Below are 13,265 nucleotides of genomic sequence, written 5' to 3' on the forward strand. Positions count from 1 at the left end.
GAAGGCGTGGCAAAAAAGACAAAAACAGTACTCTGAAAAAGCTACTTTCAAACGCATTTTGGAGCACTGAATTTGTTTTTTTTGCCACGCCTTACAGGAATGTGATTTCATGATGAATTTTTGCAGGCACTTAGAACTTTTGTCAATGTTTCTCTCAAAAAAATGAAATTTTTTAAATTTTTTTCGATTTTACTATTCATGCGGGAGCATATGAGCTGGGGCTCAAAAGATGACTTTCGCCATAAAAGTGACTAAACAAATCAGCCACCACCGAAAACAGAGATGTATACAGAAGAAACAAGAGACTGCACAAGATACCAACACTGGAATGCAACGAAGAACCAACATGGCGAACCAACATGGCAAAACCACCCCGAAACACCATGGAGTTCACCAACCTAGCAAGAAACCACAATGTCAAAGCAGGAGTAGTTCACAAACCAAAGCAAATGCAAGATGGCAAAACGGATCTCAGAACATCACAGGCAGAACAACACAACTATTCCGTAGAATTTAGTGCAGAATAACCAGCATACCATCTCATTTCCTCATAACCAGGTCCAAGAGTGCAGCAAAATACCACCACAACCAAAAAGCGAAGCAGAGTCAGCCAAATGGTGAGGACCCTCCAGGTCGACCGGAACCAGAACCTACTTACATCTTCCCTACTAGCGTTGTCTCAGAACCACAAAACGGTTAACGGCTGCTCCCAGGCATTCGACGAAGCCACGCTTCCTTCCATGCTGGTTATTCGTGTCACGGACCCGACCTTCACTCAAAGGCCCACTGGTTCTCCTTCCGCACTTCCTCCTCCTCCTCCGGGGTGAAGTCGTTGGTGATGTTGAAGGTCTTGCGGATCTCCTCCGGTGTCTTGCCCTTGATCATGTCGGCGACGGTCTGGCAGGTCAGGTCCAGGAGCCCCTTGATGTCCAGGTAGTTGGCAGCCTGTCCAGGCAAATAAAAGCAATCAAGGTCAGGCATCACATTAAAAAGATATATAAAAACAGGAGCGCCATCTACAGTACATAAGTTCATCAACTACAGGAGATGTAGCTTCAATTCATATTTAGACAATACAGTAGCAATATATCATATTTAAGCAAGACAGAGCTTCAGTTAATATCATGGTGAGCAAAGCAAACGTTGATAAGAAAGACAATATAGCATGGTGAGGGAGCAAAACCTCGTATTTAAACTAGACAGTGTCAAGTACTACCAAGGTTAAGTTGTCCATGATGGTAGCAGGACAAACACAACTGCCATATACTCCGTGCTTACACACAGATAGACACCAATACATGGAAGAAATATAATTAAGCAAGGTGGACAACACAAAACCACTATTTACAACAGCCTACCAACTAGGAGCAACAAAGGTCAGGCACATACTTAACAGATAAAGAACAGGAGCATCATATACAGCAGATTATTGCAACAGGCACATAATGAAAGAACTTGCAGTTCATATTTAAGCAAGATAGTTGCAATAAATCATGTAAGCAAACCTTATGCTTAAGATTTTGCAAGTCTTAATAAATTCATGCTTAAGAAAGAAAGTAGCAATACTCTGTCCCCAAATAAATTCATGCTGAAGAAAGATAGTACTCTAGCAATACTCTGCCCCCAAATAGATGGCATAATAAATTCTTGCTTAAGATATCTAACTTCATGCTTAAGATTTTGCAAGTCTTCAACAAAAATATGAAGATAAATAATAATATCAAACCAATATCAATATATCCACCATTAGATATATTTTAATCTATTTATTCAATACAAAATTTGTTGATATTTTCTTCTATATATTTGGTCAAACTTAGAAAGAAATGACTTTTTGACTATATATTTGGGGACAGAGGGATTATGTCTTAAGGTTGTGCTACTAGAGGCAAGAACACAACTGACATAGTATATTACAAATTTACACATTTTGATACAAATACGGTGCGCACGAATTAAAATTCAGCAAAGTGCATAACCCAGAACAACTATTTACAACAAACCTACCAACTATTGAGCAGTAAAGGAAGACATATTATGCTCCCTCCTCCTGAATTGGTTAGACAACTAATTTGGTACAGAGGTAATATTATATACATTAGTGTACATAAAACGATGTGATACACATACTACAAAGCTAAACAACAATTAATCAACCACAGTAGCACTCTAACGTGTCCATGTACAAGACTTGCAAAGGTACTAATCCCCAAGAAAGAACACCACAAAGCAACAAATAAACATCACATGCTATACAGCCTGATGGAGGTCAGATACTGAATACTAGTTTAACACACAGAATCTAGTAGCATTCTTGTCAGATCATGCAACAAGCTTTGAATAGTACTGCCACTGACGCCCGACAAGGCCACCACAAAGCTACAACTACGACCATACTAATATCTTATTACTGGCCTGCAGACCACCACAAAGCATTGGGTCCTACCAACCTACCTAACAGTGCAATGCAAGTCAGGTGACTATGATTCCTAGTACAACATTTAACAATGCAATGTAGATAATCATTTTTTCTCACAGCCCTGTTTCCAAGTAATAAACAAAATAACTGAGTAATCCAAATGAGGAAACAGAAAACAGCTGGCTGCAACAATATAGCAAGCCTTCACTTACACAAAAATTCATAGCAGGCATCATTTATTATCTGAAACAGATCATGCAAAAGATACATAATACCAGAATTGCAGTGTTACATCTAAACAGCAGGCAACTAAATGCCATTTATCAGGGACTAAATCATGCAACAAAACTGAACACAGAAAAATTACCATCATCACTGAAAGTAGAACAACCGACCAACTAAATCTACAAACATCAGACACTTCAGTAATAATCATCAAATCGCTCATCGCGTAACAGTTGTTCCATCCAATAGATTGCATAAATATGACAAAATAACCTAAATGGAAAACCTAAAAATATACAGTACGGCAATAATCCCCCTTTTTTCTTGGAAAAAACTACACACTTTAGATCTCCAATATAACGGACGAACAGAACCCGCATCGCCTCCCATTTCGTAACCCAACAACGACGCAAAACCCTAAACCCTAGAACCACGAATTGGTGTCCACAATCGAACCACGAATCTAAACAGCAATCGCATCTAAACAGCCGGAACGCAAGCCCTCGACGAGTAAACACAAGGAGGATCGCCAGAAGGCGAGAGGGGATCGGAAGTGTCGCTCACCAGGATGAGGTCGAAGAGAGTCGCCTGCTCGACCTTGACGAATTCGGTGTCGAAGGCCTTGAGCTTCTCCTCGTCGGGCTTGACGGCGGTGGCGGTGCCGGTGGAGTCGGCGGCGGCGGCGTCGTCCGCCTTGGGGGCGTGCTGCGTGCAGTACTCGATGACCTTGGAGAGGATCTTGGCGGTGACGTTGGGGAGCGGGATGATGTTGTCGGCGCAGCCGTCCTCCACCATGTGTTTGATGGTCTGCGACGCCATCGCCACCGCCACCTCCACCTCGAAGTCCTCGCCGTCGGAGCTCTTGAGCGTGAGCTTCTTCGCCGCCGCCGATGCCGCCATTGGTCCGATCGCCGGGGAGGTGGGGAGCGAGGGTTTTGGGGGTGGTGCGCGGCGGGAAACCCTAGGAGCGGAGGCGAGTGGGGGTTGTGGTGGGGTGGACTGGAAGGGAGGGGAAGGGGGGCGCCTTTGAACGCTGCTACACAGACGACAAACGGCGGACGATTTGCAGACGATGTAGCACATCAAGCCGCTCATGTGTAAAGCAAAACTAAACAACACCGTTCGATCCAACATCGTCCAGTGTTCGGCCGGAGTACTGTCGTCTGTATAGTAGTTTCGGGCGCCTTTTATTTCCGGCGTCGCAGAGAGGAAGGCTCTAGAACCGGGGCCGTTGGGGTTCCCGGGCCCGAAAATCTGGGGCTTGGAGATGTGGCGGGCTTTCTGGGCTGTGGCCCGTTTGATGTCTCTTTTCGTTAGAATAAAAAACCCGCTGAGTATTTCTCGGAAGGGAAAAAACAAGTAATCACTTGGATTTCAGAGGATACTGCAGAGAAACTTTCCAACTTTTTGTGTGACTTTTGATTCTTCAAATGGATTTCAAATACTCATACGATGCCTCCAAGAATATGTTTCAGCGCACATGAGAAGTATTTTATTGCAATGTGCACACGCATTCTTGTCGTGCCATGTCATGACTTGTACAGTACTATTATCCAAGAATAATTTACTACTCCGGCCAGAAGAAATGTCTACAGATTCTCATGCGTATTTCTTCAGAACACCAAGCAAGCATAGCATGCTTGAAGATTCATCCAACCAGTTGGTGTCAAAGTGCCAGTGGTAGCTACAGCTCACTTGCTCGGATCACAGAGCAAGAAGAAGAACAATCAAGAAAGCGAAAGAAACTAACTGCGATTTGAGCAAAACAGGGTCCGCGAGCGCATGAGCTGCGAGGTGCATGCAGGCTCGGGGTCAAAAGCACGGCGCGGTGCCGCTGATGGCTCGCGCCGCCGCGTCGCCGGCTTCCCCGCGGCGAGACGAGAAGGAGTCGACCCTGAGGCGGTGCCGGAACGCCGAAATGAACTCCTCCGCGCGCCTGTCCACCTCCGCCGCGTCGCCGGCGGCTCCTTCTTCTTCTTCTTCTTCTCCGCCCGTCGGCGCCATCACGATGCCGCGGTCAACCACCAGCGCCATGCAGCGGTCGGCCGCGACGTAGGGTGGCGCGGGCGCAAGAACCGCCGGTTCGGCTCCGTCCCCGCGCCTCTTGCTGCTCCGCCTCTTCTTCAGCTTCTTCGCCGCGCCGTCGCCCGCCGGCGCCACCTCCGCAGCGACGGCGCCCGTCGCCGCCGCCGCGGCCGCTCGCTTGGCCGGCTGCACGGACACCACGACGATGCAGGCGACGAGGACGTTGAGGAGCAGGAAGAGGACGGGCGACGGCGCCGCGGCGAGCACCTGCGCGGGCAGGGGCCACCACCAGCGGTCCACGAGCACGGCCGGCGCCAGGCTCTTGACCCCGGACACGAACAGCGCGGCCGCGGCCGCCGCCAGCGCCGCCTCCACCAGCTCCTCCTCCCTCCGCGGCGCCTTCCTCTCCACCTCCGCCATCAACCCTGCCGCCTCTCTCTCTCTCTCTGCTCCCCGGTGGTTTGCGCTCTGGGCACGCACGGCACGACGCTTTCTTGCGCTAGCTGCCTCTGCTCGGCCGGCTTTTGCTCGCCTTTGCGCCGGGGTGGCGGAGCTATATGTATAGAGCCGAGCGGGCAGCCAGGGCAGGCGCCAAAAGGGCAGGGCTCGTGAGAGCAATCGATGGCCGCAGGGGTGCCTGTCGCGCCGGCAGCAGGGCAAAGCACGCAGCCCGTGCGAGGCGCTGTCGGGGGATTAAATTCCCTCCGAGGCTCCGACCATGGCAGCGGCAGAGCATTACATTTCTCCCATCCGCAGGCTGCAGGCTGCAGGGCCACTCAACTCAACGCAGTGCAGCGCAGCAAATTCTCTGTCATGGCTAGCAGGCGTGTTTATCTACTGATTAGCTCGCTAATCACATCTGCAAAGACGAAATAATAGTACCACTCGTGGCTAATCGAGCATCCGGGCGGCATCTTTTAGTTTTGTTTTGTGTCATCGAGGGGAGAGGCTAGGGGCGCACGCCGGAGGCTCGTGCGTCGTCGTCGTTTGTCCCGTCCGCGTGGCGGACACGATGATGACCCTTTTCTTCATCGGGTCGGGGAGCCAGAAAGAGGAGCATATACGTACTACCTAGAACGAACGATGCCGCCCAAACCAGCAAAATATAAAACTACCACTCAGATGATTGTACTGCTACCACTAGGCTGTAACCACTAACCAGGCTGCTTGTGATTAGTAGTATGTGGATAATACGGCTGGGTAGACCAAAGATTCCCCATAATGAGTCGATGACTCTAGTCATTGCTAGTTTAACCACGAGATTAGAATCGAATGCGCGTCCACCGTACATTCATACGGTAACCAAATGCACTGAACATCATAACACAGAAAATAAAAATTTCTTAGCCTCTTGGTTCCAGTGTAACCGAGGTGAAAACCTTTCTAAAAGCAAATACTCCCTAGGTCCCAAAGTAAGTGGCTTAGTTTTAGTACAACTTTATACGGAGTACTAACAAAGTAGGAGTGCGTTTTAAAATACTCCATCTGTCCCAAAATATGTGACTTAACTTTGTACTACCTTTATTTTGGGACGGACGGAGTACAAAACAGCAGAAAAGTTTGTGCAGGCATCAGATATAATAGTACTTGCAGCGGTCAAAATGCTGAAATTCTCACATCGCAAAGCATAAACTGAAAATTACCAAAAACAACCCAAGAAAAGAAAATTATAAACGATCGTTTGCTCTAGAACACAAGGTGTAGATTTGAACCAAAAAAGATAGGAGTGGTTAATTCCAGCACATCATGTTCAGACCCTGAAATCATTCTTCAACAAGGAAAAATTCCTTCAACAACCGCTTAATAAATAATGTCGTAATATCGCAAGACAGGCAAAAACACTGATACAGATGTCACCGACTCTCCACAGTAAAATCTAGCACGTCAAATGGGATCCATCTCCAGCAGCAACGATTGCAGTGGGTAGCACATTATTGCCAGGAAATATGTTTAGTTTGCAACAAGGCTGTCGATGAGGTTGGCGGCGTCCTCCACCGTTGCAATGGTCTGCGCGCTCGACTCCTCCACGCTGATCCCGAAAGCCTCCTCGAGGCCCATGACAATCTCAACCTACACAATAGAGCCACACAAAGTTTCACTAGTTAGGACCTGTGCAATCTCAAACTGAAAACTATGCTTTAGAGTGCTTATTTTCATGCACAAAGGAGTGTTGACAAAAGTTAGCATAAACCGCAGTAACAAAGTACAGATGCCAAAAACTGCTCCCAAAGATCAAAATGAAGAAAGTAGAACAACATGGTTCCCGCACACACACTGGAACTTTTGCTAAAAGAGAACAGACCTACACATTCCCAGGCTTGGGTTTCGTAGTCACAAAATACTTAAAAAACATAAACTATTTGTTGTTGTAGCACTGCGCCGTATAGCAAACAGAAACTACTGCCAAATGTCCTTAACATGATCGTATCCACTGGGTGGAGCCAGCTAGGTCTGTTGCTAGGATGAACATGTGATACACATTACAGTATCCAGCTGACTTACCGTGTCCAAAGAATCGGCACCAAGATCAGCAAACGTAGAGGAGCCAGAAACTACAGTGTCATCAGCAAGCGCAAGCTGGCTCTTCACAATATCACAAACCTTTTCTACTGTCTCCTTTTTGGCCTGTTAAATTACAACACCAATATGAAGCAGTTAGAATCATAGCAACAAAGCCCTATAATGGATAGTAGGCTTTCAGAAACATTGCATGGTAAATTTACCTGCCTATTAAATCAGAATTACAGTGTTAAATTATGGTTGAATCAATGTGGTACAAGTAGACTAGGAGGCGCTTACTTAGGTCAAATTATAGGCCAAGCATGCAAAATGCACGATACCAAAAAGAAACTACCGTTGCTGGAATTATCTCCAAATTACTTTTAGACAAAATGGAAGCACTGTTGTGATGAAACACGACAGGGTTTTCTATATGATGCAGTACTAGTTTGTTGACTTATGATAAAACTGGAATAAAATAGATTTAGATGAATAGCCTCAGATAGCATGCATGATTAATTATTCCAAACAAAGGATGTTGCCTTCATATATGAAACTAATGGCATATCAAATAGGTAGGGAAACAAATTTGAAGTGCATTAACTAATGCTTCAATTAACGATTGATACGATTGCAATACCAGAAAAGGATGATACTTACAGCACAGCGAACAGAAAATCTCTGGGGAACTGGCTGAAGACGGAAGGATACATTGTCTTTCCTTGGAGCAGAGAAGGAGACCGAGTTGGCATTGATTGTCTGTAAATCACCAAACATGATTTCGTAAGTAAGGCAAAAATAAGTGAACTAGGGAATAGCAAACCAGATTTACAGTGGAAAAACAATGCCACATTGCATAAAATTATCAACTAGGTTGGTTGACTATCATTCTATCAAATATAGTGTTCAGGCATAAATAAATTACAAAATTATCAATGCTGCTTCACCGAAATTGAAAAGCAGAAACTAGAGAACAAAATAGTAACCAAAACAGGTACGTATATCCCCAAGTAATGCTATGTTAAAAAACTGTCAAACAGGACCTGTTCGGCTATTCAATTGTTTTCCATTTGGTTTCAACAAAGTGCTGTGAAGCATGTATGTGTCTCAACATAACTCCTAAGAAATGTTCACAACCTGAATTAACTACACTTTTTCTCATTGAACACAGCATCAGTTTAATCAACAGCCCCATGCTTTACTATAGAATGTTTCTTCTGTCTGCATAGCTTAAAGGCGGAATCATGTAATCGAGGAATCCTCGGAGCTACACATCATGCATACAAGTTGAGTGTGAAGCAACCTATGAGATTATGTATCAATCACCTAAACCTGGGAATGTTTCATGTAAAGTGAGACGCCTTTAGTGGGCAATCCTTAATGCATGCCACCATGAAGCAATGCAAACAAGAGTCCACTAGATAAGGTGGCGTGCCATTACAGATTTATGAATGAATGAAGACTTTGCATGCACCATACAGCACTAGTTCTATATTTATCTAACTTTTCTAAGCAAGATCTGTAAGCACGATCATGGCATCACATCACATAAAGAAAAGAAGGTTACAGGCACAACAAAATCCAGTGAACAATCCGCACAGAATTCCCAAACATCCGATCCAACGAGTACGCACATGTGGTCACATGCGGTTATATGTATCATGATGGATGCGGTAGCACCGCCCAGATCGACTGGCTTAGGACAGGGAGCGCGAAACTCAGCCCTACGGTACGGTGCCAGATCCAATCGAGCCAAAAAAAATTCCACGGACGTTTCGACTGAATATAAGCTACGGAATCGGCGGCACCTGGTGCCTCCAGCCATCCCAGCCACGGCAGGCGGACCAGAGCGGATCCGCACCGAATCTCGCAAACACTCAGATTCTGAAACCCCGGTGTCGCTTAAACCCTACCGGGCGCAGATCGGACGGCGTGAGGGAGGGAGGAGGGGAGCGGGTGGACGTGGCGCGGTACCTTGACGGGCCTGGCGAAGGAGACGGCGGAAGCGGCGGCGGAGGCCATGAGGGAGACGGGACAGGGGGGAGAGGCCGGCGCGGTGGGGGTGGGTGGGTGGTGGAGGCGGCGGTCGGGGCGGCAACACAGACAGCAGCAGCAGGAGGGTTGGATGCGCGTCGAAGGAAGTTAGCGGGGCCGTCTTATAGCGCGGGCCGGGCTTTGCACGTGGGCGCGGCATCGGGCGTATCGACCGACGCGGCTGGCTGGCTGGCGGAGGTCACGAGGCCCGGCCCATGACGATCTCGACGCCTCCGCCCCCCCAGCGCCCCGGCCCCACCTGCCAGCGCGACGGGCCCGGCTGGCCTATTGATCAACGGTGCTGCGTCGTTTGTTTTAGGAAGGAGAAAACGGTGGCGTGCTAGACTGGCTCGTGGCGGCGCCCGCTGTTTTTGGCTGGACGTGTCCGTGCTGGCACGGCAACGTTTGACGGCCAGGCTGCTGGTGTTCCCGTGTGGTTGAGCCGATTGATCGCTCTTGTTTTCGTACGGGTGAGTGAGGTAGGTGCAGGTTGGAGAGCGAGGAACTTAACCTACCAGTACCAGGCTACCACGGAAGATGGCACGACCAGCTCTCAATAACTAAGGATACGAGTCTTTTTTTTTTCCTTTTTGTGGGTACATACGAGTCAGGGGTAGGGTACAAAACGGATGGGATAGCGGGTATAAATTCAATGTTGATTTTAGCCAGAAGATGAGCAAAATGTTCATACGCGCTAAATGATTAGTTTCATTTCATGGGATAAAGCGGGATGCCACTTAGTCAGGAGGTGCCAGCACTGGTTGAACCAGAGAGCTCCACTTCGGCGCCTGTTGCGCCACACTATGAATGGTTCTGGGCCTCGTTCGTTCGCCTTTTCTCTTGCTCTTAGGTAGGCCATTTGCATTTTGCTCAAAAAAAAATTAAGGTAGGCCGTTCACACACCCAAAAAAAGGTAGGTCGTTCGCACTAGTTTGTTTTCTGGCTTGATTTTTCTGCTCCCTTTTTCTTGGAGTTAACGGATTTGAGAAACAGAGAAATCAAAACAATATTATGGGTTTAAAAATGGTTTGTGAATTTGAAAACTGTTATGTGGATCTGAAGAAAATAAATCAATGATTTATAAAATGACGAATTTGAAAAAAAAACTCACAGATTTGAAAAAATATCATGAATCTGAAAAGGTTCACAAATTTTAAAAAGTGCATGAAAAGTTCGTGAATTTCACAAAAGTTTGAATTTTTAAAAAGTTCATGACATTTGAAAAAGTTCATGAAAAAATTAAAAAATTCATATATTCTGAAAATAAATCATCATTTTTGTAAAACGTGAATTTAAAAAAAATTCACATATTCGGTAACATTCATGAGCTTCAAAACATTTCATGGATTGAAAAAAAATTCACAGGGTTGAAAAAAGTTCATGATTTCTAAAAAAACATGGATTTGAAAAAAAAAATCTTGACCTTGTGGGAGGTTCATGAATTTAAACAAAGTTTATGATTTTTTTAAATGTGAATTAAGAAAAGGAAAAACAATGAAAAAAGAAACAATGAACAAAAAAGAAGAAGAAATGGTCAAATGGAAGAAGAAAACGGATAGGAGACCACAACAAGAATAAAAGATGTAAGTGGGCACAATAAGTAAGCTTTCCCATTTGATTTGTCGCCGCCGGGAGTAAACCTAAAGCGTTGGGGTTTGAATCTCTCATATACACTCATATTTTATGAAGGTTAAAAAAGAAAACAAAGAAGATGGGTTGGGCCCGGGACGGAGAGGGTTATGCGCCAAGTTGCAAATAACAGTGTAACGGGTGCCTTAGATAGGAGTTGGGGTTGAACCGTGGAGAGTAAATTGTACCGGCGATATATCAACTTGTCTTGTCGGCCCCTTTAGTCTATTAGAGCATCTACAGCCCCAAAACCCCTTATACGTTAGGGGGAATGGCCCGGTCACTAACCGGTTAAAAGAAATCGACCGAAACGGGCTCCTCATGCCGGTCCCATATGCCCGGAATGACCGGCACCCCTCATATCTAGCCCATATTTGGAGCGAAAATGGGGAGGCCTAGACGCGTCTGCCACGTCGGACTGACTGCAGAGACCCACACGAAAACCCTCATAAATCCGTTTGTCTGACGGACGTCTCCTTCGATTTTCGATGAGGGCATGGTGTTGCGTCACGCTATTCTAGCACAACGCACGAGGGCCCAAGTCCAGCTATTTAAGCCGGACGGCGACTCCTAACCCCGATTGCATATCATTTCCCTCCCCTCAGCGCCACCACCCATTGATGACTCACAAGTATAGGGGATCAACTGTAGCTCTTTTTGATAAGTAAGACTGTCGAACCCAACGAGGAGCAGAAGGAAATGACAAGTGGTTTTCAGCAAGGTAATGTCTGCAAGTGCTGAAATTGTAAGTAGCGGAGTAGTTTGATAGCAAGATAATTTTGTAACGAGCAAGTAACGATAGTAGTAACAAAAGTGCAGCAAGGTAGCCCAATCCTTTTGAGGCAAAGGACAGGCCAAAACGGTCTCTTATGATAAGCAAAGTGTTCTTGAGGGTACACGAGAATTTCATCTAGTCACTTTCATCATGTTGGTTCGATTTGTGTTCGCTACTTTGATAATTTGATATGTGGGTATGATTAACCCCCCCGCAAGCATCCACAACCACGAGAAAAGTATTAAGAATAAATTCTAACCATAGCATTAAACTTTTGGATCCAATCGGTCCCTTACAGAATAACGCATAAACTGGGGTTTAAGCTTCTGTCACTCTCGCAACCCATCATCTAATTGCTACTCCATAATGCATTCCCTTAGGCCCAAATATGGTGAAGTGTCATGTAGTCGACGTTCACATGACACCACTAAGGGAATCACAACATACATACTATCAAAATATCGAACACATATCAAGTTCACATGATTACTTGCAACATGATTTCTCCCGTGACCTCAAGAACAAAAGTAACTACTCACAAATGATAATCATGCTCAAGATCAGAGGAGTATTTAATGGCATATTGGATCTGAACATATAATCTTCTACCAAATAAACCATATAGTAATCAACTATAAGATGTAATCAACACTACTAGTCACCCACAAGCACCAATCTATAGTTCCGGTAACAAGATTGAACACAAGAGATGAACTAGGGTTTGAGATGAGATGGTGCTGTTGAAGATGTTGATGGAGATTGCCCTCCCAAGATGGGAGAGTTGTTGGTGATGATGATGACGATGATTTCCCCCTCCGGGAGGGAAGTTCCCCCAGCGGAATCGCTCCACCGGAGGGCAAAAGTGCTCCTGCCCAAGTTCTGCCTCGAGACGGCGGCGCTCCGTCCCGAAAGTCTTCTCCTTATTTTTTCTAGGTCAAAACGACCTATATACCAGAAGATGGGCACCGGAGGTGGGCCTGGGTGAGCATAACCCAGCAGGGCGCGCCTAGGCTCCCTGGCGCGCTCAGATGGGTTGTGCCCACCTGGTGGGCCCTCTCTGGTAGTTATTTGCTCCAATAATTCTCAAATATTCCATAAAAATTCCTCGTGAAGTTTCAGCTCATTTGGAGTTGTGCAGAATAGGTAGCCTGACGTAGCTTTTCCAGGTCCAGATTTCCAGCTGCCGAAATTCTCCCTCTTTGTGTATACCTTGCATATTATGAGAGAGAAGGCATTATAATTACTCCAAAAAGCATTATTATGGATAAAAACATCATAAATAACAGTAAGAAAACATGATGCAAAATGGACGTATCAGCTCCCCCAAGCTTAGACCCCGTTTGTCCTCAAGCGAAAACCGAAATCGAAAAACATGTCCACATGCTTTGAGAGAGAGGTGTTGATAAAAACAAAATACGGACATAGAAGCATCATGTTCATTATTATAACAACAACAAACTTAAGCATAAGACTCTTATCATAAAGCTCTTTATCATAGACTTCTCATGAATAAGTAACAATTCATCACGCAATCGAAGTATAAAGCAAAAACTCTATTAAAAACCAACAAACTATGTTCTCAGTCAACTTTGCAACTACAATTCATCATCTTTTCAGGAAGGGTCATGTATCGGAGCCTTTAGGCAAGTCCACATACTC

At 45.6% G+C, this 13,265-nt stretch overlaps 3 protein-coding genes across 3 annotated transcripts; all 3 read right to left on the reverse strand.

The window, feature by feature from the left end:
* Positions 1-512: 512 nt before the first annotated feature.
* LOC123122399 (SKP1-like protein 1) lies at positions 513-3,656 on the reverse strand. The gene is made up of 2 exons (XM_044542593.1): positions 3,209-3,656; positions 513-945 (listed from the first exon to the last, which is right to left on the reverse strand). Exons 1-2 carry the CDS (start codon positions 3,542-3,544, stop codon positions 772-774), a joined length of 510 nt encoding a protein of 169 aa, XP_044398528.1. The 5' UTR covers positions 3,545-3,656; the 3' UTR covers positions 513-771.
* Positions 3,657-4,111: 455 nt separating this feature from the next.
* On the reverse strand, positions 4,112-5,372 carry LOC123122400 (uncharacterized). Its single transcript, XM_044542594.1, has one exon. The coding sequence runs from the start codon at positions 5,087-5,089 to the stop codon at positions 4,457-4,459; it is 633 nt and encodes a 210-aa protein (XP_044398529.1). The 5' UTR covers positions 5,090-5,372; the 3' UTR covers positions 4,112-4,456.
* A 1,002-nt stretch (positions 5,373-6,374) lies between these two features.
* On the reverse strand, positions 6,375-9,297 carry LOC123122401 (acyl carrier protein 2, chloroplastic). The gene is made up of 4 exons (XM_044542595.1): positions 9,143-9,297; positions 7,829-7,927; positions 7,172-7,294; positions 6,375-6,739 (listed from the first exon to the last, which is right to left on the reverse strand). Exons 1-4 carry the CDS (start codon positions 9,188-9,190, stop codon positions 6,620-6,622), a joined length of 390 nt encoding a protein of 129 aa, XP_044398530.1. The 5' UTR covers positions 9,191-9,297; the 3' UTR covers positions 6,375-6,619.
* Between the last annotated feature and the right edge of the window lie 3,968 nt (positions 9,298-13,265).

This window comes from Triticum aestivum, chromosome 5D, assembly GCF_018294505.1.
Source record: "Triticum aestivum cultivar Chinese Spring chromosome 5D, IWGSC CS RefSeq v2.1, whole genome shotgun sequence".
In the NCBI taxonomy this organism is placed as follows: domain Eukaryota; kingdom Viridiplantae; phylum Streptophyta; class Magnoliopsida; order Poales; family Poaceae; genus Triticum; species Triticum aestivum.

Excerpts from the sequence above, each read along its gene's own strand:
- LOC123122399 (XM_044542593.1), bottom strand. The coding sequence starts at position 3,544 with ATGGCGGCATCGGCGGCGGCGAAGAAGCTCACGCTCAAGAGCTCCGAC. Across the intron at positions 946-3,208 it reads CTCTCTTCGACCTCATCCTG|GCTGCCAACTACCTGGACAT; the intron begins GTGAGCGACACT and ends TTGCCTGGACAG.
- LOC123122400 (XM_044542594.1), bottom strand. The coding sequence starts at position 5,089 with ATGGCGGAGGTGGAGAGGAAGGCGCCGCGGAGGGAGGAGGAGCTGGTG.
- LOC123122401 (XM_044542595.1), bottom strand. The coding sequence starts at position 9,190 with ATGGCCTCCGCCGCCGCTTCCGCCGTCTCCTTCGCCAGGCCCGTCAAG. Across the intron at positions 7,295-7,828 it reads GATTTTCTGTTCGCTGTGCT|GCCAAAAAGGAGACAGTAGA; the intron begins GTAAGTATCATC and ends GTAATTTAACAG. Across the intron at positions 6,740-7,171 it reads GTGCCGATTCTTTGGACACG|GTTGAGATTGTCATGGGCCT; the intron begins GTAAGTCAGCTG and ends TCTATTGTGTAG.